The sequence below is a fragment of the Hyperolius riggenbachi genome, chromosome 4 (assembly GCF_040937935.1).
Source record: "Hyperolius riggenbachi isolate aHypRig1 chromosome 4, aHypRig1.pri, whole genome shotgun sequence".
NCBI lineage: Eukaryota > Metazoa > Chordata > Amphibia > Anura > Hyperoliidae > Hyperolius > Hyperolius riggenbachi.
In genome coordinates, this window is record NC_090649.1 from 227,539,250 (window position 1) to 227,565,738 (window position 26,489).

At 44.5% G+C, this 26,489-nt stretch overlaps 2 protein-coding genes across 2 annotated transcripts in view; one reads left to right on the forward strand and one right to left on the reverse strand.

Moving 5' to 3' along the window:
* The window catches only part of RAB23 (RAB23, member RAS oncogene family), a 42,580-nt gene extending 17,950 nt beyond the window's left edge, over positions 1-24,630 (reverse strand). Inside the window, exons 1-3 of the mRNA XM_068281426.1 lie at positions 24,445-24,630; positions 16,650-16,845; positions 10,510-10,595 (exon numbers count right to left, since the gene is read on the reverse strand). Coding sequence (XP_068137527.1) covers positions 10,510-10,595; positions 16,650-16,807 — 244 coding nt within the window. The 5' untranslated portion in view covers positions 16,808-16,845; positions 24,445-24,630. The remainder of the gene's footprint in view (positions 1-10,509; positions 10,596-16,649; positions 16,846-24,444) is intronic.
* CEP43 (centrosomal protein 43) lies at positions 24,517-26,280 on the forward strand. The gene has a single exon (XM_068281425.1). It carries the CDS (start codon positions 24,911-24,913, stop codon positions 26,216-26,218), a length of 1,308 nt encoding a protein of 435 aa, XP_068137526.1. The 5' UTR covers positions 24,517-24,910; the 3' UTR covers positions 26,219-26,280.
* Positions 26,281-26,489: the final 209 nt, after the last annotated feature.

The window sequence follows — 26,489 nt, forward strand, 5'->3', positions numbered from 1 at the left end:
TACAGTCAATTCCTGTGACTTCAGAGAATTTCCTCTACAGATAAGGCGTTTTTTTTTGTTTGTTTTTTAGAGGCAGGGATCATGTTTGAAAATTTCAAACAAAGGGGCTACAATCTTGATGTCCTCAATTGGGCTCTTGAAAGGGCTGCTAATGTGGAACGTGCTGCCCTGCTTAAAAACAAGCCTAGAGAGGGATCCAAGCGAATTCCTATGGTCTTAACATATTCTCCTCTATCCCTACAGGCACAGCAAATTGTCAGGAAGTACTGACACATGCTATATAGTGACCCGGCCCTAGCTGAAACATTCTGTGACCAGCCTGTATGCGCATTTCGTCGCTCCAGGAATCTGAGAGATTCTTTAGTCCACCCCAGAAGTACCAGCCTGCCGACACCCAGTCGTGATAACTGGCTCAGCAGCTTACCAAGACCTACGGGTATGTTCTCATGTGGCCACTGTGCCCAGTGCAGTTATGTCCAGAGCGGCCCCTCTTTTCCACATCCCCGCACAGGGGAACGTATTGTACTCAGAGGGTTTGCTAACTGTTCCACCAAGTACGTAGTTTATTGTTTATTTTGCCCCTGTGGCCAACTTTGTCAGACAGACTACTAGGGAGGTGAGGACGAGAATCAGTGAGCACCGCAGCAACATAAGCTGCGGTGACATGGATTCGCCAGTTGCACGACACTTTGAGGTTTAGAGTGATAGAGGAGGTGACCCCGTCGTATAGGGGAGGCGATCTAGAGCAGAAATTGCTCCAGAGAGAATTGTTTTGGATCTATAAATTGGATAGTAAATCACCTAATGGAATGAATAAGGAGGTGGATTTATTACCTTTTCTGAGATAAGGGGTATTGTAATGGCAGGCAGCCTGTCTCTCTTGGGTTAGTGGGCCAGATTTATCAAGAGTGTCTGAGACAAAATATTAGTAGGTTTTTAGAAATCGGTGCAGAACTGTCTCAGGTATCTTAAGAAATCATTAGATAGTGCAGATTCCTTCTAAAACTGTTGTATAATAGGAGGGGCTAGGAAGGTCTCTCAGACAGTGCAGTGTGTGAGGGGAATTGATGTTGCTGAGGTAACCAACACACCTGCTGTATTGATAGCAGCAGGCTCTGAGGAGGAATTCAGCAGGTGGGAGGAGCACATCACAAATCATGTCTAGCCGGCACTCTGCAATCATGTCTAGCCTGCAGTTCTACAGCTTTAGAACTGCTTTCAAGCACTTCTTAATCTGCGCCAGTTTAGGGATGGATGTGCACTTCTCTTAACTGAAGTGCAGCTCTAGAAATTCATGCTAAACTGCCACGATTACTTGGATTTAAGAACGTTATTATTATGCAGAACTGTTCTCCCTGCTGATTAGAACAGATTAAGAAGAAAAAACTGTTGGTAATGCGTTGATAAATCTCCCCCAGTGACTCTAGCTCAGACTGTTTTATTGATTTTTCTTTGACCTTAGTATTTTAGGTAGGCTTTCCCCTTTAAGCACTATAGACTCATGATATTCCGGCTTAAATTATAATGTGTGTTATTTTATTTTATATTGATCTTTATACCTCTCGCCTATTGCGCCCAGCATCTGGACATCGCCTTGTTATGAAGACCCTCCTGGACGTACTAGATCGCCATTTGCTCCTTTCTGTATTTCCCAAGGCTTGTTATTGTGTAGCTGATGTGTCCCGGTGCCACCGCTCCACTCACGCATGTGCGGCGGCCATATTGGGGATGGCTGGCCTGTACCCGTATGGCTGGCTGCACAGGAAGCGGAGCTGTGCGGAACCGGAAGTGACGCATGGGGGCACACGGCGTCCGCCACGTAGCTTCTCAGGCGTCAGTTGGGCTGGCCCAGATGTCCAGAGCAGGTGGCTAGGTGATCTGCAGTTATTTAAGGTGTTTGTCCATAGCATTCACGCACAGTAACCGGAAGGTTCTCACCATATATACTCTCTGGCGAAGGGTTTTCCAAGACAGCGCGCTGTCAGGGTATATACCATTACACAATGGGGTCTCTGTTTTGATTAATTGCACTAGGCATTTGTTTGCTGTCTAGTTCACCATTTTGCTTATTACTTATGCATGTGTTTGACATGTGACTCCTTGTGTAGATCTGCTGCTATTTTCACTTGCTGTGATGTTTGCTAATATGATATTTGTTGTGATTTCCTGATACTGATACTTTTTATGGACTATTCGAATACCACTCCTTTTTGCATTTACTCCTTGGCCGGCCTGCGAGTCATTTGTGTATATACAGAAAAAGGGGGGGGGGGGGAAATCACTTGTGCGCTGAGTTGTGCAGCCCTGCAGCAAGGGCTTAAAGCTGCAGTGGCCTAATTAGTAAAAAATGGCCTGGTCACTATGGGTGTTTAAGCCCATGGTCCTTAAGTGGTTAAACAGTAATATTGCCCACTTGAGCCATAGGGAATCATGGACACGGGTCAGCTTATGTGCAAGTATATACGGCATCTTTTTCTGGGCTATATATATATAGTTCTCACTGCTTGTTTAAGTGTCCAAACACTGATGTTTGGAAATATCAACACATCTCTACCTTTCACAAGCATCATGCACATGCTAAATTGGACTTGGCTGAAAAGGCCATTCAGGACCATCTCAGCTGAGAATCTAGAGTGTGTAAAAGTCTCCCATAAGGTCACTTAAAGATCTGACAAAGGTAGATCTCATCATTGCTGTCCACCTTGCACTGACACATCTGAGCTTGTGGCCAGAGCTGGCACTCTTGGTACAGAGTCCTGTTCCCTATGAGAGACTTAGCGTGTCTGTGCATGGACCTTTAACGTTTTCCATACTACTATTAACAAACAAACTCCCTGTGGTTTGAGGAGAAATTTCTCTCAAACATGCATCACATTCACTGAAACATGGTCTTGCCACTCGTAGAGCATAGTATACACCAATCTGATCTGGGCACAACCAAAAAACCTCCTGGGATAGATTTAGAGGCAATCACCAATATAGGATCTTCCTCCCACAACATGACATGAGAAATGGAGAATCTAGAGATTCAACTTAACCATGCCAGGTCATCAGAATCAGCAGTTCTAGCAAAGCTCTCACCGGTTTCATTTCACCACCAGAATACATGTTAGAATCATCAGCTTGGAGTTCAAAATCCACTGGAAACTGTTCTGGATTTTGACAATTTACCGTATATACTCGCATATAAGCCGACCCGTGTATAAGCCGAGGTACCCACTTTTCCCCTCAGAAACCAAGAAAAAGTGATTGATTTACATATAAGCCCACTCCCCAGTAGCCTGATGTGCCCTCAGTACAAGTCACTCTTCCTCCCCACAGCCAGGTGTACCCCAAGGATGATACAGCTGCGTCTCAAGACGCCAGTAGATTACGTCATATATATCAGACACAGCGATTGCTACACAGTATGAATCCCCGATCATTGCACAGCTGACACATTGCTGGTACGCTCCGCTCCACAAACCATGGGACACAGGTAGTCTTGAGCAGCCCTCTCTGCACACCATGTTGGAGGGGATGGGGGGCACAGACACAGCAAGGAGCCAGCTGGCAAGAGCAGGATTACTAGAGCACTATCCTTACACTCCTCTGCCAGTAACAAAACCTGCTCCACATCCGTTCTGCTCCACCATCCATTCTGCTCCACTGACTCGCATATAAGCCGAGGGGGTAACTTTACAGCACATCCTTTGTGCTGAAAAATTAGGCTTATACGCGAGTATACAAGGTATACTGTGGATAAAGACATTGCTGATCTGAACCAGTATTGCTAGAAATCTGTGCAAAGATTTAATTTTTGTATTTTTATTAACCACCCGAGATTTTTCATGGTTTATAAAAACAACTTCAAATTATTTAGTAAAGTCTTTATTTCTTGACCTTCAAAAGAATCCTATTAAGGAATGGGATTTACCGTAAATGTTAATCTTAGCAAAGAGGCCACTTCTACTATACTTTTTTTTTTGAATATTCCCAATGCAGACGTGAGACCAAATAGCAAGACTTTGGACAGAAGATGAGCAATTGTTCCCTAAATTCACAACACTGTCTAAATACTTTCAATAGTGAAACATTTTCTGAAATGTGTTGATATGGATTTGAGAGAATGATAGACCTCACATGCAAATCTTTCTCTGTCAGCAGTATAGATGAGGTAATGGACTCCATTTTTTATGTTATTTCTGTTCTGACAATTATCCATTTCTGTTCTGATAAATTACAATTTTCCAGTCCAAATCCAAACAATTTGTCTGCAAAATAAATCTATACAAAGTCTATTCTTGGTCATGGCATACCCACCCAAACTTTTTGGTCAAAGGATCCTTCTACCATACAGTGAGGGAGAGAGCAAATGATCCACTGATGTTTTTGCTGGTTTGCACACTGACTAAGAAATGACCAGTCTATAAATGTAATGGCAGATTTATTGTAGCTGTGAGAGACAGAACAACATAATAACCCTAAAAAACCCAGCGCCCCAAACTCTGAACTTGACATCCTTTGTAATGCATGAAATTAGCATTTGATCCCTCATCAAGAATTCAGGTACCCAGGTGTCTTCACTGTATGCAGGTAATGAGCTGAGATTAGGAACACTGTCTGTAAGGGAGTGCTCCTAATCCCTGCTTGTTACAGGACCTGTATAAATAACACCTGTCCAGAGAAGCAATCAGATTCCAAACTAGTCACCATGGCTGAGACCAGATTTGTCTCAGGGCAGCTGGGATTATAGCCAACAAGAAAATAATTAGTCACACACTACACCATAAAGGACTCATCCTGCAGAGCTCACAATGTCACCCTGCCCAAGACAGCACATACACAGGCCTGTCTGCGGTTTGCCAATGCAAAACTGAATGATCCAGATGAGAACTAGTGAAAGTGTTGTATGAGAGGAGACCAAAATTGAGCTCTTTGGCATGAACTTAACTCGCCATGTTTGGAGGAAGAGGGATGCTCCCTATGACCACAAGAAAACCACCCTCACTGTCAAACATGGCATTGCATACACTATGCTTTGGAGGCATTTTCCTGCTAAGGGGCAAGACAACTTACATTGATGGGGCAATGAACATGGCTATGCACCATCTAATCCTGAGTGAGAACCTTCTTTCTTCAAGCAAAGCTTTGAAAATGGATTGTGGATGGGTATTCCAGTATGACAATGACCAAAACACATGGCCTAGGTAACAAAAGTGTGGCTCAAGAAGAAACCTAGATATGCTCAAGACCTTAATCCCAACTGAAAATTGGTGGAGGAGCTGAAGGTTCGAGTTGCCAATCATCAGCCTGACTTGGAGAGGATCTGCAAAGAGGAGTGGACCAAAATCCCTCCCGAGAGGTGTGCAAACCTGGTAGCCACCACAAGAAACATTTTGCTCTGTGATTGCCAACAAGAGTTTTGCCAACAAGTCCTGGAAGCTGATTTATTACCTATGTGGACAAGTGTCTTTTATACAGGTCCTGTAACTAGCTAAAATTAGGACCACTCCTTACAGAGGCAGCTCCTAATCTCAGCATGTTTATTGCATACAGTGAATACACCTGACAGCTCATTGATAGGGGTTTTCAAAAAGGGGGAGAGATTCCAGGAGCAGCTCACCATCACTTTAAAAATACCATTTATTCCAACATCGTTAAATTGAAACAGCTGTACACTTTGCATTAAAAATATATACTTATCAGGCACCAGGGTAGATATAGAGGTGCAGAGGATGAGTCGACGGCCGTTTCGCCCCCACTTAGGGCTTTCTCGAGACCGAACACCCCTTTCTCGTGGAGAGTTAGGCTATATATTGCAATGCCAGTCCCAATCCCCCATGATGCGCCCCTACTGCGCCCGCCCCTCATTCTATACAATCCAATCACCTGTTCCCTCCTCGCCCGTTCGTAACGCACTCACCTGTACTGAGTTGCTATCACTGGCCTGGCCAATCCAATGTGGATCTACGACGCCGCCAGCCCCCATACTCTATGATGCAGCCGCGTCGGGCCGGAAATCCGGCTGCCAACGGCGCTGGTGCGCAATGCGCTCCAGCGGCGTACCCTATTGAACTCCATACGTGAAGGCGTGCATCACGTTACCTAGGGGAATCGGGAATGCGCTAAGCTTGCTGCCATCTAGTGTTGGTGATGCAAACCAATGGTAGGGAAACGGTTGCAGCATGACCGGAGGGAAAGACAAGGGGGACGTGCACCGCAACACAGCCCCACTCTCCACTAGAGACATACATATACCAATTACATTGGACAATTCACAATTTTTGTACCGACATACTATTAAAATAAGCAATCATAGTTATAAGAGGAGTCATTGTGTGAGACAATACAGTTAAACAGTTCATCTAATTACATATATTAATCCATCTATACATATGGAAATTAGTCCACGGGTAGTCTCACAACGTGACCAATCTGGAAGTGATCACCAACCAAGATTATGTCACTGCTTTTCATTGCACTACCCGTAACTCAGTACAATGAGGAAAGAAAACAAGAATAATGAAATTCATGGAACACGTCACCTGTAGACTCAAACTAGGTAGATACCCCGGGTCAGATCATACTGTACCCACTGATCCACCAATATCATCGTACTACATACATCCAATTTACCATATACATAGGAGAGAAAATATATTTTACAAAACGTTTATTAACAATGGGTTGCCTCAAGATGAGACCTACTAGAGTAGTTAGACTACTCGAGGTCTCAATTATCATTGTGCAACCTACAACAATCTACAAAAACACTGCCAAATCCAATTTATCGTTGAAACCCATCGGCCCCTCTGTTTGCAATCTCATAATCCATTTACTTTCAATTTGAAGGAGTAGTCGTTCCAAGTCTACACCTCCCCTGGCACTAGGTACTATTTTGTCAATCCCAAAGAACCTCAAACAGTCCGCATCTGAGTTGTGCTGTTCCCTGACATGATTTATCAACCTTTTTGCCCCCCTCCCATTCCTAATCGATTTATGATGCTCCGAAAATCTTTCCTTCATGGCCCTTGTAGTTTTCCCTACATAAATGAGGTTACATGGACATACCACTGCATAAACAGTCATTTCAGTGGAACAGTTGAAAAAATATTTACTCCTATACACTTTACCCATGTGTGTGAAACTAACCCCACGTTTTACAAATCTACAGAAAATACATTTCGTGCAGGGGTACATGCCCACCACTTTGGACCTATTTAACCAGGTTCTCTCTTGCGGTGTGTGGAATTCACTCCTAACCAGCTCAGACTTGAGGTTTTTACATCTTTTAAAGGAAATGCAAGGTAACTCCCCACATTTATCCTGTAATAAGGGGTCTGTTTGCAAGATACTCCAATTCTTCTTCACCGAGTTCGCTATCAGGTCACCCAGTGGTGAATGTGAAAAATGCATGAAAAAACAATTCCTTCTCTTTTTTATACTCGGTTGTAAGAGAGATGATCTTTGCACTTCGTGTACACGATTCACAGCAGATCTCAATGTCTGTTCTTTATACCCTCTTTGTGCAAACCTACCCCTCACCTCAGTGATTTGTCTAATTCCCTCTTGTTCCTCAGAGTTGTTACGTTTCATCCGCAACATCTGGCTATATGGTAGGCTGTTCTTTAGTTTTTCCGGATGGAAACTCTCACCATGTAGGACCATCTCTGAGGCTGTGTTTTTTCTAAATGTTCTTGTGGTAATCCTATTATCCACTATCTCAATTCTCAGATCTAAAAAATCCAATTGGTGCCCCCCCCACGTTGAAGTTAAGTGGAGGTTAACGTCATTTCGGTTGAGTGTTGAGATCCAGTTCTCAAAATCCATCTGTTCCCCCTCCCAGATGATCAAGATTTCATCAATATATCTGGCCCAGAGGCGGACCCGAGCGGAAACTCCTCCCCTCCCGGAAAATACCTGATCCAACTCCCAGCGCCCCATGAAGAGGTTGGCAAACGTGGGGGCCACAGGGGTCCCCATCGCAGTACCAACCTCCTGATGGTACCACTGGCCGTCGAAGAGGAAGGAGTTCCCGGTCAGGATCGCCTCCAGGCCAGCCATGATGAACTCGATCGCTTCGGGGCTTTCTTGTAGCACTGGTAGGAAGGATCTCACTGCTGCTAAACCATCTGTATGATGGATCCTACTATATAGGGAGGTTACATCCACACTTGCTAGTTGAAACCTGTCTTCCCACTCCACTTCTTGGAGTCTATTCAATATATGTGTTGTATCAAGCAAAAAAGATGGCAAGGCCTCCACTATTGGTCTTAAATTATAATCCAGGAACTGTGATAAGTTCTCAAAGACTGACCCAATTGCCGAGCAAATTGGTCGGCCTGGTGGACAGGACATGCTTTTGTGCACTTTTGGTATACAGAACCATACTGTTTTTTTGGGATGCGTAGGAATCAACTTATTGGCCGAGCTCCAGGTCATAACACCCTCATCCACTGCTGTTCTGAGAATATGTTTTAAGGTGTTGAGATGTTTCTCAGTGGGATCACGTTTCAATCTTCTATATGTAACCCCATCCTCCAACTGACTCTTGCATTCCTTTAGGTACATTGATACTGGCCACAACACGATATTCCCCCCTTTGTCTGAGGGTTTTATTACTACTTCCCTTTGCTCTTTAAGCCATTTCAGTGATGCCTTCTCCTCCCTCGTCAAATTAGACTCCATTCTTGAGTATATTAAAGCCTTTACATCCTGTTTTACCTTGTTATAAAAAAGATCCAACGCTGAACCCGGGGTAAGTTGTGGATTGAATCTAGATCCTGATCCAATATGTGCCGGTACTTCCAGTATAGGGGATCAAATACTTATTTCACGCATTGCAATGCACATCAAGCTCTTTGTGGCACTGTGCTTTTGAGGGTTCTTTTGTTGTTATTCTGTCTCTCACAGCTACAACAAACCTACCATTACAATTATCTGCCAGTCATTTATTGGTTAGAGAGCAAACGTGCAAAATCAGTCATTTCAGTAGACTAAATAGATGGCCCCCAGAAAATTGTTATTTTACTGCACTTGTTATATACACAGGAAAACCTCTGTACATGCACTGAAATAACAGAAAGGTTTCCGTTGTTTTACACCAGAGGCAGTGTCTTGTCTCGTAGATCTTAACCTCCCTGGCGTTCTGGACGAGCTCAGCTCTTCCAGTGACGCCGGAGGGCACCGCTCAGGCCCTAGTGGGCCGATTTGGAAATTTTTTTTTTTTGAAACACGCAGCTAGCACTTTGTTAGCTGCGTGTTTCACCGCTCGCCGCCGATCCGCCGCGAAATAGGGCGCCCCCCCGGGACCCCGTGCGCAGCCTGGCCAATCAGTGCCAGGCAGCGCTGAGGGGTGGATCGGCACCCCCTATGACGTCACGACGTTGATGATGTCATTTCGGGCGTCGCCATGGCGACGGGGAAGCCCTGAAGGAAATCCTGTTCAGAACGGGATTTCTTGATGGGCATGATCGCCGGCGGCGATCGGAAGGGTGGGCGGGAATCGGCACGGGGGGGGGGGGGGGGGTATCATGTAGCTAGTGATAGGCTAGCTACATGATTTAAAAAAAAAAAAAAATTAGGCTTAAAAACCATGCACAGCCGTGCGGCTGCACAGAATCAGAACGCCAGGGAGGTTAATGGCCACTGTGATCAGCTGCGTCGGAGAAGAGTACCGCAGCGTGGTAAATGTAAAAGAGGCCTTAAGATTAATTTTAAATTGGCATTGTAAAAAAATAAATAAAAAAAAAAGCAGCATTTTCAATATGCATGGCATATAGCCTGGCAGGGATCGGTACTTGATCCCTCAGGCGACACTGTACAGACACTTCGCTAGCCTGCAGGGCCGACATAGTGTGAGTGATGTCCCGTGGCAGGCGAGTGGGGTCAACAATTCCCTTGGCCAGTGCTAGGCCAAGTGAATCTGCCAAGTTGATCGATGGCCGAGTAGCTTCTGTACACACACAGTGGTGGACCAATAAAAATCCTCCATGGTGCTCAGGGAGGATTCCCATTGTTTTTTTTAGCAAACCAGTGGGAGCTGGAGGCTTCTAATGGGGCTCTCTGATCTGTACACCCATATAACTCTTCCTTGCAGACCCAAGCTGCGAAGCCAGCAATGGCGGAGGACCCCAAACAGACCTTATAAATGTCTGCAATACATGTCCATGCAGCAACAAATTGCATTAATGAGAAAAAGTTGTTAGTTAGTGCACTCGTTAGCAATATTTTGCTAGTATGTTTCAATTCTAAACAATGACAAGTTGTTTTACAGTGTCACAGTTAGCAACTACAGCAACTGTTTACACGCCAATCACAGCTACAATAGCATCTTGTGCACCATATCCCTGAGGTGAAGGAGTCACATAAGCAAGCTATTTTTATACTATGTGACATCATAAAACCTCCTCCACGCACTGAGAAATTAAAGGTCTGACTTGCCATACACAACATATATTCTCTAATTTCATATTACGTAAGAGTTTGCATATGTTATTTACACGCCAATGTATACATTAACCTTACCTCTATAATATGCTTTAGTGATTGCATCAAATTCCTCTTGACCAGCAGTGTCCCACAGCATAAGCCGAACATCTTCATCATTTATCCTACAAGGACACATAGAATAACTTGTGTAAAAGAATATACAAACATGGCAGTTTTTGTTTTTATTACCATGCATCATATATTTTCCTGGTCTTGCTATATTTCCTGGGTCATCAAGTTTTATTAGACAGATATTTACTTATACTACTGCTATGTTATTGGCGGGCACCACGATGGCGGGTAGGTGAGGAACAGGAATAATGAGTGTACCGTGACGAGGCGATGTGTGATGAGCTCTCCTGGGCCATGCCATACAATTAGAGTGAGGTTTCACTGCAAACAGCTCATTAGCTTCTCTACAATTTTACAGGATTTTTACTATAGTATTACTAAGTGAATCACTCTTGCTCCTGACCTTGAAAAAGCTTAAAGGGGCCCATACACTGGTCGATTTCAGCCATCGATGATAAATTGAGTCTATCAAATCGTTGATCGATTTGTGGCCGATTTCAATGGATTTGATCTGACAGGATGGACAATCTAGGGCAATCTGCTGCTGGTAGCAGATCCATGGCCTATAGCAGTGATGGCTAACCTTGGCACTCCAGCTGTGACAAAACTACAAATCCCATCATGCCTCTGCCTCCCCAAGTTATGCTTAGAGCTGTCAGAGTATTGCAATGCCTCATGGGACTTGTAGTTCCACCACAGCAGGAGTGCCAAGGTTAGCCATCACTGACCTATAGAGTTGCATTGGATCTAATGGTCCAATAATGCATTTAGATAGATTTCCAATAGATTTAATTCTGAAATCTATTGGAAATCTGTTCCTAGTGTGTGGCACACAGATAGATTCCTGTGAGATTCCACTTGACAGGCATCTGACAGAAATCTATGGTCGAATCTGCTGCAAATCTATAAGTATACGGCCACCTAAATGCTTGGACCACAGCCATACAGATAAGCACACTTGAGCCCAGGGCCGGGCCGAGGCAGAGGCGAGAGAGGCTCTAGCCTCAGGGCGCAGTGGAGGAGGCGTACAGCTCACACTCAGCTATCATTCCCCTATTGTGTTTTTGAAGCAGAGAGAAATAAGAAAAGAGGATACATGGCAGTGCCTGCAAGCCAGATACCTAGAGATTAAGGTGTTGGGAGCTTTGGAGCGCCTCTAATGCTGGCCACTAATGGTCCAATTTCTCGCGAAAATTCGATTGAGCGATCAGAAATTCTGATTGTATTGGTTGTAAATAATCTCCGTTGATGGGCACAATCGATAATGAACGATTATAAAAACAATCGTCCGATTGAATTTTCGTCGAACCAAAATTTGGATTTTCTCGTTGGTCGTGATAGATAGGAAGCAATGATTGGTTAGTTGATGGTGTAGTAGACGATTTTTCGTCCGATCAGAATTTCTGATCGCTCAAACGATTTTTCGCTAGAAATTGGACAGTTAGTGGCCACCTTTAGTCTAATAGCAATCAGTGTGTGACGGCTGGGGTAGGATGGATGGATGGGAGCACTTTGGTGTCTCAGCCTTGGTTGCTGGAGGCCCTTGTTCCGGCTCTGCTTGAGCCAGTCTGGTCATTCACCTACCACCATGTTTTGGGGCTACATTGTACAGTAAGTCATCTTTGAAGAAACCTGAGACCATAGGAAACCAAAACGGGAAGCCACATAGTATACCCACAATGGGAACTGACCCTAGACCTCATTCATAAAAAACTTTCACTGTACTGGAGACCATGGGGGAAATGAGTAATCCTGCTAACCTGGACTGGATATATTATAAATTGTCTTTTACGAAGTAGCAATAATACCCTCACCTGGGTCATATTAGACTATAATAGGATATTTGAAAAGCCAGGGAATTTGTTGCAGTGCCACTGTAGTTGCATGAACAAACTTGCAGTAAGAACTAAACTTGCAGTAAATATAGTTATTAATCCCTTCTACTCTTTCTTCTCCCCCATGGTTACCAAAATTCAACACTTGTAAAGAAAACAAAAACAAAGTGACAGCATTTAAAATAATTACATAAATAGATACCTTAGGGACTAACTTTTTTTTATGTATGTATGTCATATTACTGATATTTTTGCTAATAAGGGCTTATAATTAGTGAAATAATATAAACAAACAGAAAAAAATACACTTTTATTTCCAAATAAAATATGCTCTCCATACATTGTACTAGGGACATAATTTAAATGTTGTAATAACCAGGAGAAATAGGCAAATACAATGGCCTCAATTCTGGTAGCTATGTGAGGTAAATATTTTTTGTAGGTAAAATACCTCATGAGGCATTTACCTCTTTCTATAGCAATTCTGAAAGATTTTTCTCAATTTCCGAACATGAGGTAAAACATGCGGTAAAACATGAGGTAAATGCATAAAGTGTGGTAAAACATGAGGTATTTCAGTGGTAAGCATGCAGTAAATAAAAAATAGTAGTCTTTAATTGTCTTCCATAAGTTAGGATTTGTCTTCCATAAGTTTGGAAGATTTTTTTTTTTTTTTTTTTTTATTTTTTTTTGAGGGAGGAAGGTGTATTTGATTATGTAGCAACCTATGAAAAGTATAACTATAAACATCCCTTATTAAAATAAATAAATAAATCAGTAAATATTTGGAGTTTTATTTCCACAATTCTTTTCTATTACCGTATATACTCGCATACAAGCCGAATTTTTGACCCCCAAAAAGGGGGCCAAAAGTTGGGCGGTCGGCTTGTATGCGAGTCCTGTTTGTGGTGGTCCGTGGCTCCCCCCCCCCCCCCCCGCCGCCCTCCACGCGCCCCTGCTGCTATTACCTGCTCAGACAGCCAGCAGCCACTTCCGCTAACTCGGGTTCCCCTCTCCAATCTCCATGCGTAATACCGGTGTTTCACAACAGCGCGCCCGGCGCTGCTGCTGTGACGAGGCAGGGGGCAGGAAAGAGCGGTTCCCCTGGTAACGGCGATACACATCGCTGTTACAGGAAGCCGAGCTCTTTCCTGCACCCTGCCTCGTCACAGCAGCAGCGCCGGGCGCGCTGCTGTGAAACACCGGTATTACGCATAGAGATTGGAGAGGGGAACCCGGGTTAGAAGAAGCGGCCACTGGCTGTCTGAGCAGGTAATAGCAGCGGCGGCCGCAGGGGGAGCGGGGAGGGCGCTATACTGGTGGGCACTATACTAGCTATACTGGGCACTATACCAGCTATACTGGGCACTTTACTAGCTATACTGGGCAATTTACTAGCTATACTGGGGCACTACCTACCCATACTGGGCACTATACTGGGCACTATACTAGCTATAATGGGCACTATAGTAGCTATACTGTGCACTTTACTAGCTATACTGGGGCACTACCTACCCATACTGGGCACTATACTAGCTATACTGGGCACTATACTAGCTATGCTTGACACTACCTACCCATACTGGGCACTATACTAGCTATACTGGGGCACTACCTACCCATACTGGGCACTATACTAGCTATACTGGGGCACTACCTACCCATACTGGGCACTATACTAGCTATGCTGGACACTACCTACCTATACTGGGCACTATACTACCTATACTGGGCACTATACTAGCTATACTGGGGTACTACCTACCCATACTGTGCACTATACTAGGGCACTACCTACCCATACTGGGCACTATACTAGCTATACTGGGACACACTAGGGGGTCACGCAGCCTGCACCAATCCAGCATTTCCTACCCCCAGGTTATATGGGGGTCAATCATTTTTCCTGGTTTTTCAGGTAAAAGTTGGGGGGTCGGCTTATATGCGAGTATATACGGTACACAACCTGAATAGGAACGACACTAAAACATCAGTAGGAACTCCACTAAAAACTGCAAAATGCATGCAAATTGACCTTACCTCCAGGTACAGGCAGGTCTTAAACTGATCGGTAAATTATGTGCTAACATGCCCCCTAATTTCCATGAGAATAGCTATTTTTAGTAAATTACCTCATGAATTACCTCATAATTTACCTCATGAGGTAAAACATGACTAAAACCTACCAGAATTGCTAAATGTCATTACCTCATGAGGTAAATTACCTCACATGAGGTAATGTGTTTGATAACCCTACCAGAATTGAGACCAATGTATGGGTTTTAACTATAGTTTAGGGTTGAAAATTGAGGAATAGAGAATGTTTTACATTTGTCACTTTAAAATGCATATAAAATAAAGTGTGTGTATATATATATATATATATATATATATATATATATATATATATATATATATATATATATATATATATATATATATATATATATATATATACATACATATATAAATAAATAATCACCTACCAAGAGCCCATTTTGTGGCAAAATAATTTAGATGTGATAAGTAGTGGTAAAGTTATTGGCGAATTAATGGGAGTAACGCTGTAATATGAAAATTGCACTGGCCCATAATGGGAACATAACCTATAGTGGTCAAGTCGTTAATCGTGCAACTTGAGGGTGTCACTCCATGAGCGCAATTACATTTTAGACTCTGTAGCAGCTAGTTTAATCATTACAATAGCTGAGTTAGTTTTATAGTTGGTGTTTAGTAACACACTAAACACATTTTTAGGATAAATTGATTAATGGTCAACTATTTGCATCCTCTGAACAAGGGTTGTTGATGTCCAAAGTCTAAATGCTTTTTTCCATGAGTCTGCTTCACTTGCCATGTGAAGTTTAAAAGAGCAAAAAAAAAACTTAACAAAAACATAAAAGATCTTTATGACAGTGCAAAACATTTCTGGAAAGCCTAGGCAGTTAACAGCTTTTGTTTACACCCCAAATAATTACAGCAGGTATAAAGTCCTGGGAATGTGGCCAGTTTAGTAGAGAGGTAACAAGTACATGTGAACTATAAATCGCATAAAGCTAGGCTCCTGGTGCTCTTATTGCAATAAAGAAGAGACATGTTGGAACAGTGTTTGACTATTAAAACAAGTTCTCAATATTGTCTATATACTAAATGTAACTATTAACCACTTTACTTCCGCAGTGCTAAATTTCTCCGTCCCTCTGCGCACTGCTTCACCCCCAGGGACGGAGAAAGGCGTATGTTTCTGTTTACATGCCGGGAGTGGGCGGGGCAACACGCTCGCACACTCTAGCCAGCCCGCACAGCAGTTGACTAATTGGACATTAGGAACAAGTGTTCCTAAATCCAATTAGAGTCCCCGATTGATGTATGAAGGCTGCTTCAAAGAGAAGCAGTCTTCATAACAAACCGCCGGCACATTGTTATTGTGTCCGTGTGCGCGCGATCACGCGATCGCGCGTGCACACACCCACCCGCACAGCCCCTGCAGTCCAATGATTGGTTATTGGGGACCTCAGTCCCCAATAACCAATCATACCACATGACAAATAAATGAATGGAGACTGCCTCTGCTTGAGGCAGTCTTCATTCATAACAACAGTTGTAAACAAAGGTGCAGCGCGCGATCGCGCGCGCACGTGCACACCAGCTCCACAGTCCAATGATTGGTTTTGGGGACCCCAGTCCCCAATAACCAATCATATTGCCTAATAAATAAATGAATGAAGACTGCCTGGGAGGAGTGAAAAATGCTCTGGTTTTTAAGGGGAAAACCCCTCAGTTGTGAAGTGGTTAAGTTAGTAAAAAAATAAATAAAAAATTACACAGTGTATGCCTATTAATAATGCCTCTCTCATTCGTTCGTACTTTGAGGAACCCTTATGAAATCCAGATCTCAGGGAACCAAATCACTGCAAAATTTAAATCAAATGTCAACATATACTGTGCTGTTGAGCAATCTTTGCCCCCCCCCCCCCCCCCCATTACAAAGAAAAAAAAAAAAGGAGGGTCGCAGAAAGTATCCATCCGCCACTTGGCTTGTAGCTACACTGATAAAGCAGAAAGTGGGGCTATACTGTCCTACATAAGTGTCAGATGACACAAAATGCCTTATGGGTTCTCAAGAAACGTCAGGTTTCTCTGGTTGAGAATCCCTATCCTAATAAAACAATGCATGGCAAATTACTCTTGCATAATTATCAAGGGGTTAGCCATATCATATTATTTAGTAAGGAGAAATAATAAAATAAATAGCTGCAGACTACATACTGAATTTGTCTTTCCAAGAAATCCACTCCAATTGTTTTCTTGTAATCCTTTGTAAATATCCCCTTACAGTATCGCTGGATCATACTGGATTTTCCAACAGCACCATTCCCTACTACCACCACTTTAATGGCCACTTCCATATCTTCTTCCAACATCATGACAGTCTGGTGCGATTACAGCTTTCCACTTTTTCAACCTGTACAGAATATACAGAAAAGTTACAAATTAATTAACAAATATAGAATAGCACTGTACATAAACATTGCCTCAAGCTTGGTGTTATGTTAAAGTGAATGGGAACCGCATTTAAAAAAATGAGACAGATACTTACCCAAGGAGAGGGAAGGCTCTGGGTCCTATAGAGCCTTCCCGATCCTCTCCTGGTCCCCTCGTTCCAGTGCTGGCTCGCCCGGCAGCAGTATTTGACTAAAATTAGTCAAATACTGCTTTACCTGGCCGAAAGAGGCTTTAGAAGTCTTCAGGGAGCCGGAGTGCTCTTGAAGAATGGCAGCCCTGTACTGCACCTGCGCAAGCACGCTCTCTTGCACGCTCACGCCTGTGCAGTATGGAGCCGCACGTCTTCGGGAGGACATGGCTCCCAAAGACTTCCAAATACCCTTTCAGCGGGGGATCGAATCGGGGGGGGGGGGGGGGGTATCCAGCACAGGATGGAGAGCACCGAGAGAGGAGATGGAAGGCTCTATACAACCCAGAGCCTCCCCTCTCCTTAGGTAAGTATTTGCTTCATTTTTTTTAAAATGCGGTTCCCATTCACTTTAAGGGCTGCTGGACATGCAAACAGGGTGCAAAGCATGGGATCTCACTGCAGCTGCCAAAAGGGAACAATTCAGACACAAACAGGTAGGCTCAGATTGGCCAATCATTCTTGTTCATAGTTATCCACCACGACTGGAGAGGGAAAATGGGGAGATGCTGTAAATTAACTTTAACTTTTGTTGCTACTCTGGGCTGATCAGTTTTTCATAAGAGTAAACCCAGACACTTGACGCATGCCTTTACAAAGATAATTTACCCAAGTTTAAAAAAAAATGGCGAGACTGGATGATTATGATCAGATACTGTATGTGCATGCAGCTATAGGTCAAAAATGAAAATGCAAAATATTCAAGCCAGCATTACCGGGTAGCCATAATCTCATCAGCTCCACTGAGAACTATCTGCAAACCAATTGAGGGCACACTGTGGTAAGGCCACTGATGTACATACAGGGCCAGGGTTGCCATTTAGCCAAAGGGGACAATTACCACAGGGACCCTGACTGCTGCAGGGGCCCCATTGTTGCCAGACCCCGCCAAGTGCATTTTTTGCACACAGGAACGAAAAACCTAACAGCAGTGCAGCACTGTGTGCACGTTCTCTATCAATTACAGTAGCTTCTATGTTTTCCTGCAAACAAACACACATGAGGCTCGATTCACAAAAGCGTGATAACTGCTAATGTCCCACGTCCATTCGTGTCAGCTGGAACCTCTCCCCCGGCAGCCAGTCTACGCCACTGACATCAATGCCAGAAGTCTTCTATCCTGCAACGGAGAGCCCGGTTCCCGGCAGTCTGAGAGGGACACATGCATACATAGGTTGATCGAGACCGACAGCCACATTCGCTCAGGTGAGACCTGTCCTGGATAGGACAGTAACCTACCGCACGTTTATGTTCCTCAGAGTGCCCTTTCTTTTTATATATTTTATTTTACAGTGTCATTTGGACTTTAGAGCTGCCTGCCTTTTGTGACAGCCTGAACGCACCACTAAGGGATCTATCCCACTCCTTATGCTGCTGATCATATGCTCTAGTAGTCAGTCTACCCACTTTGTAAGACTCCCACCACTCAGTGCTGACAAGTACAGAAGCCCCCCCCCCCCCAAAAAAAAACAACACACTGGTGGCAAGTACCGGTATGTCCCCACCACTAAAATATTTACAGCACCTGAGTGCTGAACACTTAAACATAGTAACATTTATCTGCCAAATGTACAAATGTTACATGAATTAGGCATTATGCACATGAATGCAAACGACTGTCTACTGGTGGTAGAAAAAGTTATGCAGATGCACAGACGTATTTTTAGCCACACTGGCTACCTGGCCTCTGGAATTTGTATTGCCCTGCATTAGATGTACAACTAATTAAGATTGTTCAGGTAGACACACTCTATTCAATATTTTCAACAGATCGGATACAAAAAAAATTACAAACTATTAAAAAATTATAAACAACCACCCAGAATGAGGTTAGACTACAAGAGGTATTCTTTAGATTGACAAGGCTGTGATATATGCAGGGGGCCTACAGGTACAGTTGTATTGCATCAATCTCTGCAGTGATCAGACCTAATATCCAGTCTCCATTGCAGGTCAGTCATAACGCATGCATAATGCAACTGACCACTGTGAACGTAGCCTCAGGTGTCCAGGGATTATATTGTGCAGGGATTTGAATGTTTGTAGTCCAATGTTGCAGAGGATTCTCCATGATGGTGAACAAGTGGCATGAGTGAAGAAAAGGTGTTATGTGACAATAGCAGGGATCGATTGTTAGCAACCTAGCTGCAGTATTCTGTACAACTGCAGTCGGTAAAATGTTTGGGAGGCCCGTATAGGGGGCAAATGAACTGTTCACCTGTGATGTGTTAGAGAGTACTAGGGTTGGAAGATCCTCTGGAGGGTATGAGGTGTTCAATGTTTTTAGTGATTGTTCAAATATTTGAGGACAGCCAAGATTTCTGAAGTTTAGTTCCCCATCAAGTCATACACCCAGGCTGCACACAAGGTCAGAGTACTCTATCCTCAGGCGTACAGACAAAAAAGGCACCGGGAAATTTGGGCGCTGAATGAAGCCAATAAACGGCTTACTCTGCTCCTGCAAAAGTCCTGACAGCGTTAATTACTATTCCCCCTGCAGGCCACCATGGACTTAGGGGAAAGATGTAATTCGGCTGCCAGCTGCTATTTTTAAAGAAATTTGGGCTCAGTCTTTTGATGGCGCCCAAATTACTTCAATTCACGGTTTTCACTAAATAGTCTAACTGGAATTCAGTTCCAGACACTAACTATTACTGCCAAGAACCATTCTACAACACATTTGCTAGAACAGTTAAAAAAAAAGTAAGGAGATATTAGTTGCAGGCCACTTTAAATGTTCTGAAACCGATCTCACACAGAGTCATGGATGATTCCTGGGATGCTTTACACTCAGCAGCTAAATATTTTTGTTGGAAACATATGTTCAAGGCGTTGGCACATAAGACTTAATTATTTACAATATGCTGAAGTAAAACAGAAGTCCAAATGTGTGCCTTGGAAGAAAAGGCAACACAGATCTCATACAGCACATAAGCTGATGGAATTTTTCCCTGGCATTACCTAGCTAGCTACAGAAACCAGCAGCATGTAGAATGGGAGACTACCCACCATGCTGTGCAGCCACAAGCTGAAAGAAATGACATACTGTAGATAGAGGAAAGGAGAAGAATGGACAAGCTAGAAGATCAAAGCTCTTCAACCTGTCCTAGCCAATATCAAGATAAACAGTGCAAGATTTGTATATCTAAAAGGTGGCCATACACTGGTCGATTTGCCATCAGATTCGACCAAAAGATAGAGCCCTCTCTGATCGAATCCGATCAGAGAGGGATCGTATGGCCACCTTACTGCAAACAGATTGTGAATCGATTTCAGCCTGAAACCAATCACAATCTGTGGAGCTGCCGCTGCTGCCGTCCCTGCCCCCGCATACATTACCTGTTCCGGCCGGCGCGAGTCCCCCGGTCCACCGCTGTCTTCTTCTCCGCCTGGACCCGGCATCTTCTCCGCATCGGCTCCCGGCTGGCATCTTCTCCCATCACCTTCCACATCACACATCCGGCATCCACGTATAACTTTCTGTCACTCCAGGGACAGCGGAAGTTCAAATAGAGCGCCCTATATCTGTACTTCCGCTGTCACTGCAGTGACACAGGAAGTTATGCCAGATGCCGTAATGCGGACAACATGCCAGCCGGGAGACGGGAGGTGACAGCGGGGGACTCGCGGCGGCGGAGCAGGTAATGTATCTCCGCTGTATTGCGTCGGTCGTCGGGCATTCGAACGCCGCTATCGACGCACTCCCGACCCGCCGGCGACCGAGAAAAATCTTCCGCACGGATAGATCGACGGGAACGATGGATTTCAGACGGCAGACCATCGACCATCTGATTCAATTATTGTAATCGAATTGGATGAAAATAGGTGCTGCCAAGTGCATGCCCAACTTAACAATGCAACCTATTTCAGGATGGAAATTAGTCCCCTAATGAAAAATGTCTCCCCGGTGCCCCTTGAAAGGTATGCATTACCTGTCCATGGCCTGCGCTTGTCCCTCCGCTGATCCAGGCGCACTCCTTGCTTCATACATGCGGTCTTCTATTAAAACCACTTGGGGCACCCTTACTAGAAAACCATGTGGGGCGTGTGTGTATGCAGAATGGAGGAATCCTGGAATCCAGCAGGGGACAAGCGCAGGCCATGGACAGGGAATATATACCTTGCATGGGGCACCGGGGAGACATTTTTCATTGAGGAACAGCATCAGGGCATCGAAGCGGATGGATGCAGCGCACAAGGCCAATTCCGGATCGATTTCAGCATGAAATTGATCAGGAATTGGTCTGTGGTTTATAGGCAGCTGACAGATCTCCCTCTTATCAGATTCAATTACAGAGATATTTGTCTCTTGGTCGAATCTGCCCATACATCGCTAGATGTATGGCTACCTTTAGTGTCTAGATCAGCAGACAGCTCACAAATAATCACTGGGTACATTCCAATATATAAATACTGTAGCTAAGAATGAAATGCAATGACAGCTTTCAGAGCAAATAAAACAATCTGGAAAGTAAATCAAGCAGGGTTGTAGAACGGTTTATAAAACAATATAAAGTGACAAATGCATTTGCCTGAAGTCTTAACTTATTACAGCACTGACTACCTGAACGGCAAAGAAAGTGTAAGGAAAAAATGATCCGAAGAAAAATTATGCATAGGTTACTAATAAAGAAAATAAAATGGACTTTTCAGAATTACAGCCAATAGATAGGTACACCAATAACTGAGTAAGTTGCTAGAGAAACAGAAGAAACACAGGGAACCTAGAAGCTGGGGAGGTCCCACATGCCCCCGTATTGTGTAAGCCGATACAGTACACATCATATTTACTATCATTGATTTAAGGTTGATCAAAAGGTGCGTACACACTCACTACTAAAGAGAACGACGGGTCCGCTGAGCGGATCGTTCAGAAACAGCCTTATCAGTCTGCAGACAGACTGTACACACGCACTACTGTCGGGAGAACGACCGCCCAGCGGGAGGGTGTGACGGACCCGTCGTTCTCTTTAGGTAGGTGTGTGTGTGCGCGTGCGTGCGTGCGTGTGTGTGTGTGTGTGTGTGTGTCTGGCATGTACAATAACACATTGCAATGTTACCCTACTCTTTACTGCCCACACAGTTCTCATGTTTGCTTTTGTCCCAAACGATTACCATCTGTGTAAAAATCACAAGTCCTACCCCAGCAGTGCTGAGAGATGTCACTGCATGGATGTTACATCACTAAATTAATTCAAAAAAGCTCTTTAGTGACAAAAAAACAAACAAAAAAAACCACCATGTCCTGTGCTTACAATGACACTGACCTCTGCAGAGAAAAACTCTGCTACGTTTGCTCAGTCTTATTAACTGAAGTTAATGATCAAACAATCTGGGGAGCTGGTGATGTACCTAGTAAACTTCTGAGAAAAGCAAAACACCATTTATTGATCTTCCGAGTGTGTTTTTTTTTTCCTCTTGAAGTTTTTTAAGGTGATGCTATCTGTTGGGAGTAGAAGCATACATCAATCCAGACATCTGTGACCAGTCCACTGTTTGACATTCTTATAAGTTTTGCAGCCATAGACATTGGGCTCTATTCACAATGAGTTACCGCATGAGGTAATTTTAGGTAGTGATAAATAGCGACCAAAATATCTATCAAAATGTATCTCCAATTTGAGATTCTCAATTGAATAGTTAGTGTTAATTAAGGATTTTTTTTATCACCTACAAATGGTAGGTGATAATTATCACTTCTCTGCTTTAGGCCTTTAGGATGGAGCCTTCTGAGCTTTGTTTACTTGAGTTTATGTCAATTTTACATAGAAGGCAGAGAAGACGAGTGTGTCTAATCTCAAGGCGCACTTTCAGACCTCATATAGTCTTTTAGATGATTTTATAGATGCCGAGGAGGAAATTCCTCTCTGCTCTAAAAGATAAGCAACAGCATAATAACCTTAAAAGAGACTCTGGGGTCTCCAAAAAATTAGGTTTTTACTTTAAAAACCCATTAACATTATTGCCCCTCTAATGCTGGGCATACACGGAGCCGCTGATGGCTCGATTGATAATATCCGTCAGGTCCGATGACCAGCCGGATAGATTCCCCGCTCGAATCCCTGCGGGCAGACAATAGCGGAGAATCGAGCGGAAGATAAGGAGCGCCCGCGGGGACAAGCTGGGATCGATCCAGGCGCCAGCGGGGACAAGCTGTGATCGATCCAGGCGCCGGCGGGGACAAGCTGTGATCGATCCAGGCGCCGGCGGGGACAAGCTGGGATCGAGCCAGTGGCTCGATCCGGCGCATAATCTTATCCGTGTATGCCCAGCATTAAATCGCCACATCCCCGTGGCTGAAAACACCCTAACTCGCACGGCAAAATCCACGACTTTCTTGGTCGTGGATTTTGCTGCCGCCTCTATGCTCGTCAATCAGTGCGTATCTCCGCCTCTCCTCTCAGTGAAGGAAAACTGAGGGGGGCGGGGGAGAGGCGGCGATCCACGCTGATTGACGCGCATATAGGCAGAGCTGCAGCCAAATGCTCTGCCTCTATGCGGAAGGAGCCCACGATGTACACCAGAGAGTTTAGGGTGATTTAGGGTGTTTTCAGCCACGGGGCTGTCCTACGCAAGAGTTGAGGTCCCACTTTAAAAGTGACAGGTTTTCCTGGTTCGTCTCTGTGTAATTGGTGGCAAGCATATGGGCTGCCCTAATAGTCAAAAAAGCTTTATTTCTGTACATATTACTTACTGTTTTACCGCACTTTTATCAGACATTTATCACACTCTGTAATTTTTTTGTGAATACTCAAAAAAAAAATGGTAATTATCACTGGAGGTAATTTTTCACCCAGTAGAATTAGGCTCTATTCACATGTTATTGTGACTAGAGCCTAATTCCAGCTTTATTCTTACAAGTTTTCAGGGATGGAAAAGAGGGACACCTAAAGATGCTAACACTATATATGCATAAAGAGAACTGAGATTGACAGATTGATGGGGATTTGAAATGGATCCATGAGAGGCAGAATAGAACTATGCAGCATTTGTCTGTGTTCACCCTCACTATTGCCAGGCGCCAGCTACTCCCACATGGATCAGAGTGCTAAAACTACTGATGCCCAATAAACGATTTGTGCCAGAAGTTAGCAGTATTGCAGCATCGTACTTGGTAGAGAGAGACTGAGGCCAGTGGTGATGCCATCCAGCAGCACAGATCCACCATTGGGCAGCACAGAGGTGGCCAGGCATAGGGAAGTAACCTAATAGGATGTCACTATTCCCCCGGCTGCCCATGGTCAGAGCTGTGATTCCTCAGCCAGGCAGGAATGCTACAGGCCGCGCCCGGTGCACCCTGGTGTCAGGCGTGCGATATATAAGGAACGTGACGGGAGAGGGCTGCACAGACACAGAGCACGGGCTCCTCACCTGCTCCCGGCCGCCGCTCTCCGATGAGACGCTGCCACACTCTGCGCCGCTCGGTTGCCAGGCGCCCGGGGAACGCGGGGAGGGAGAAGGCAGGGACAGAGCTCACAAGGCCTCACCAGCCGAACGACCGAACAAATCGAGGCATCCTTAACATCACCGTTCTGCAAATACGGTCTAGGAGGGCGGAGTCCGTCGTTGCTTGGCTACCAGACAGTGACCAGAAACAGACCATGTAGTCCTCCTTGGCGCTCAAACCTGGCGCTTCTGTGACGTGTCTGATCACGCCCCCGCACTCTCAGCTCTACTTTACCAGCTTCGCTGTAACAGCTGCGGGGTCATTCAGCAGACTAGTTTCCGGCGACGCTGCAGATCAGAGCCGGGAAGGCCATACCGTCTTCACTCCGGCGGTGCGTTCGATGCTCTCGGCGATCCTCTTGGGCTAGTTGGTAGCTGGGACTTGTGCAGCATGTCTGCGACGGAGGAGGACACCGAGCTGCGGGATCTGCTGATTCACACGCTGGAGAATAACGGTGTGCTGAACAGGATGAAAGCGGAGCTGCGGGCCTCAGTGTTTCTGGCTCTGGAGGAGCAGGATCAACAGGAGCACAAGTCCGCACTGCTGAATGAGAAGCTGCGCCACTTCCTGGACACCAGAGACGGACGCATGGTAGCTGGCCTGGTCACCGACTTCCTGCAGCACTTCCACCTGGACTTCACTCTGGCTGTTCTTCAGCCTGAGGCCAACCTACCCAGTAGCACTGAGGACCGGGCTCAACTTGCCCGAGAGCTTGGGCTGCCCGATGCTGGGAACGGCTCCCCCCTGCTGCTGGAGCTGCTCAGGCACAGAGAGCTTCCCTCCACCAGGGGACCCTCCTCTGATCACCTGGCGGAGGCTGAAGCCAAGTTTCAATGCTATGACAGGGACAAGAGTGGGGAGATTAGCAAAGATGAATTGAGGCAGCTCTTTGTGGACCTCTTTCCTCACTTCCACAGGACCATGCTGGACAGATACGTCAATGATGAATTTGCAGCAGCTGATAAAGACTTCAGTAGTGGAATTGACCTGCAGGAGTTCCTGGCTATGTATCGGCGCCTGTTTATTCAGGGAAGGAGTGTAGTATCCCAAGATGTCTCTGAACTTCTCCATCCCCTCACTAAACTACAGCTAGATACCAAGAGTCGAACTGACAGCCTCGCAGACAAAAGCAGTTCTTCCTCCAGGGAGAGTCCTGATAGTCTCAATATAGGGAGTGCCCCAAAGCCAGAAGGTACATTAGATGATCTACAATTGGGCTTCAAAGAAAATGAGGACTCCAAATTGGATGAACATGATCTTGAGGGAGACTCTTTCTTTGATGATCCTATTCCTAAACCAGTGAAAACCTATGGATGGAAAGAGGACAAAAGCAAGCCCAATGGTACTCTAGCAGCATTTCTAAATTTACAAGCTCAAAAGTTAGAGCACAGATCCTATCCAGAGGTATCTGATGTTGGTGATGATAGTCATCATGATTCCTTAAAGAACCTGAAATCTGCTTCTGAGAAAATTGCTTCCCTTGAACTAGGAGGTGGTAATGAGGATGACTATGCTGATGACTTTAACAGCACCAGTCAGCGTTCAGATAAAAGTGAAGTCAGCATTGGTGAGGATTTAGATGAGGAATTGTCTGTTGATGACTTTACTGGTAGTGACAACAAGCTAGAGGACATTACCTTAGATAATTCTATATCTCGTATAAGTGATGTTGCTGATTACCTTGAAGATATTTCATGACCTATTTAGTGCTTTTGTATAAAAAAAATGCTTAATAAATAAACTTTATGCTTTTAATGAAAGTGTGTGTAAATATGGACTTTCAGATAGCAATATTTATGTGAAGAACTGTTGTAAGATTTGGTAGATTGTTATGAAAGTAATGGGAAATTCTCCTTTTGTTGTTTGCTTTTTAATCTTAGGGCTGGGGCACACCGAGTGGGTTTTTTTTTTTTTTTGGGGCGTTTTTGCAGCTGCTTGCGGATATGCTTGGTCAATGTATCTCAATGGG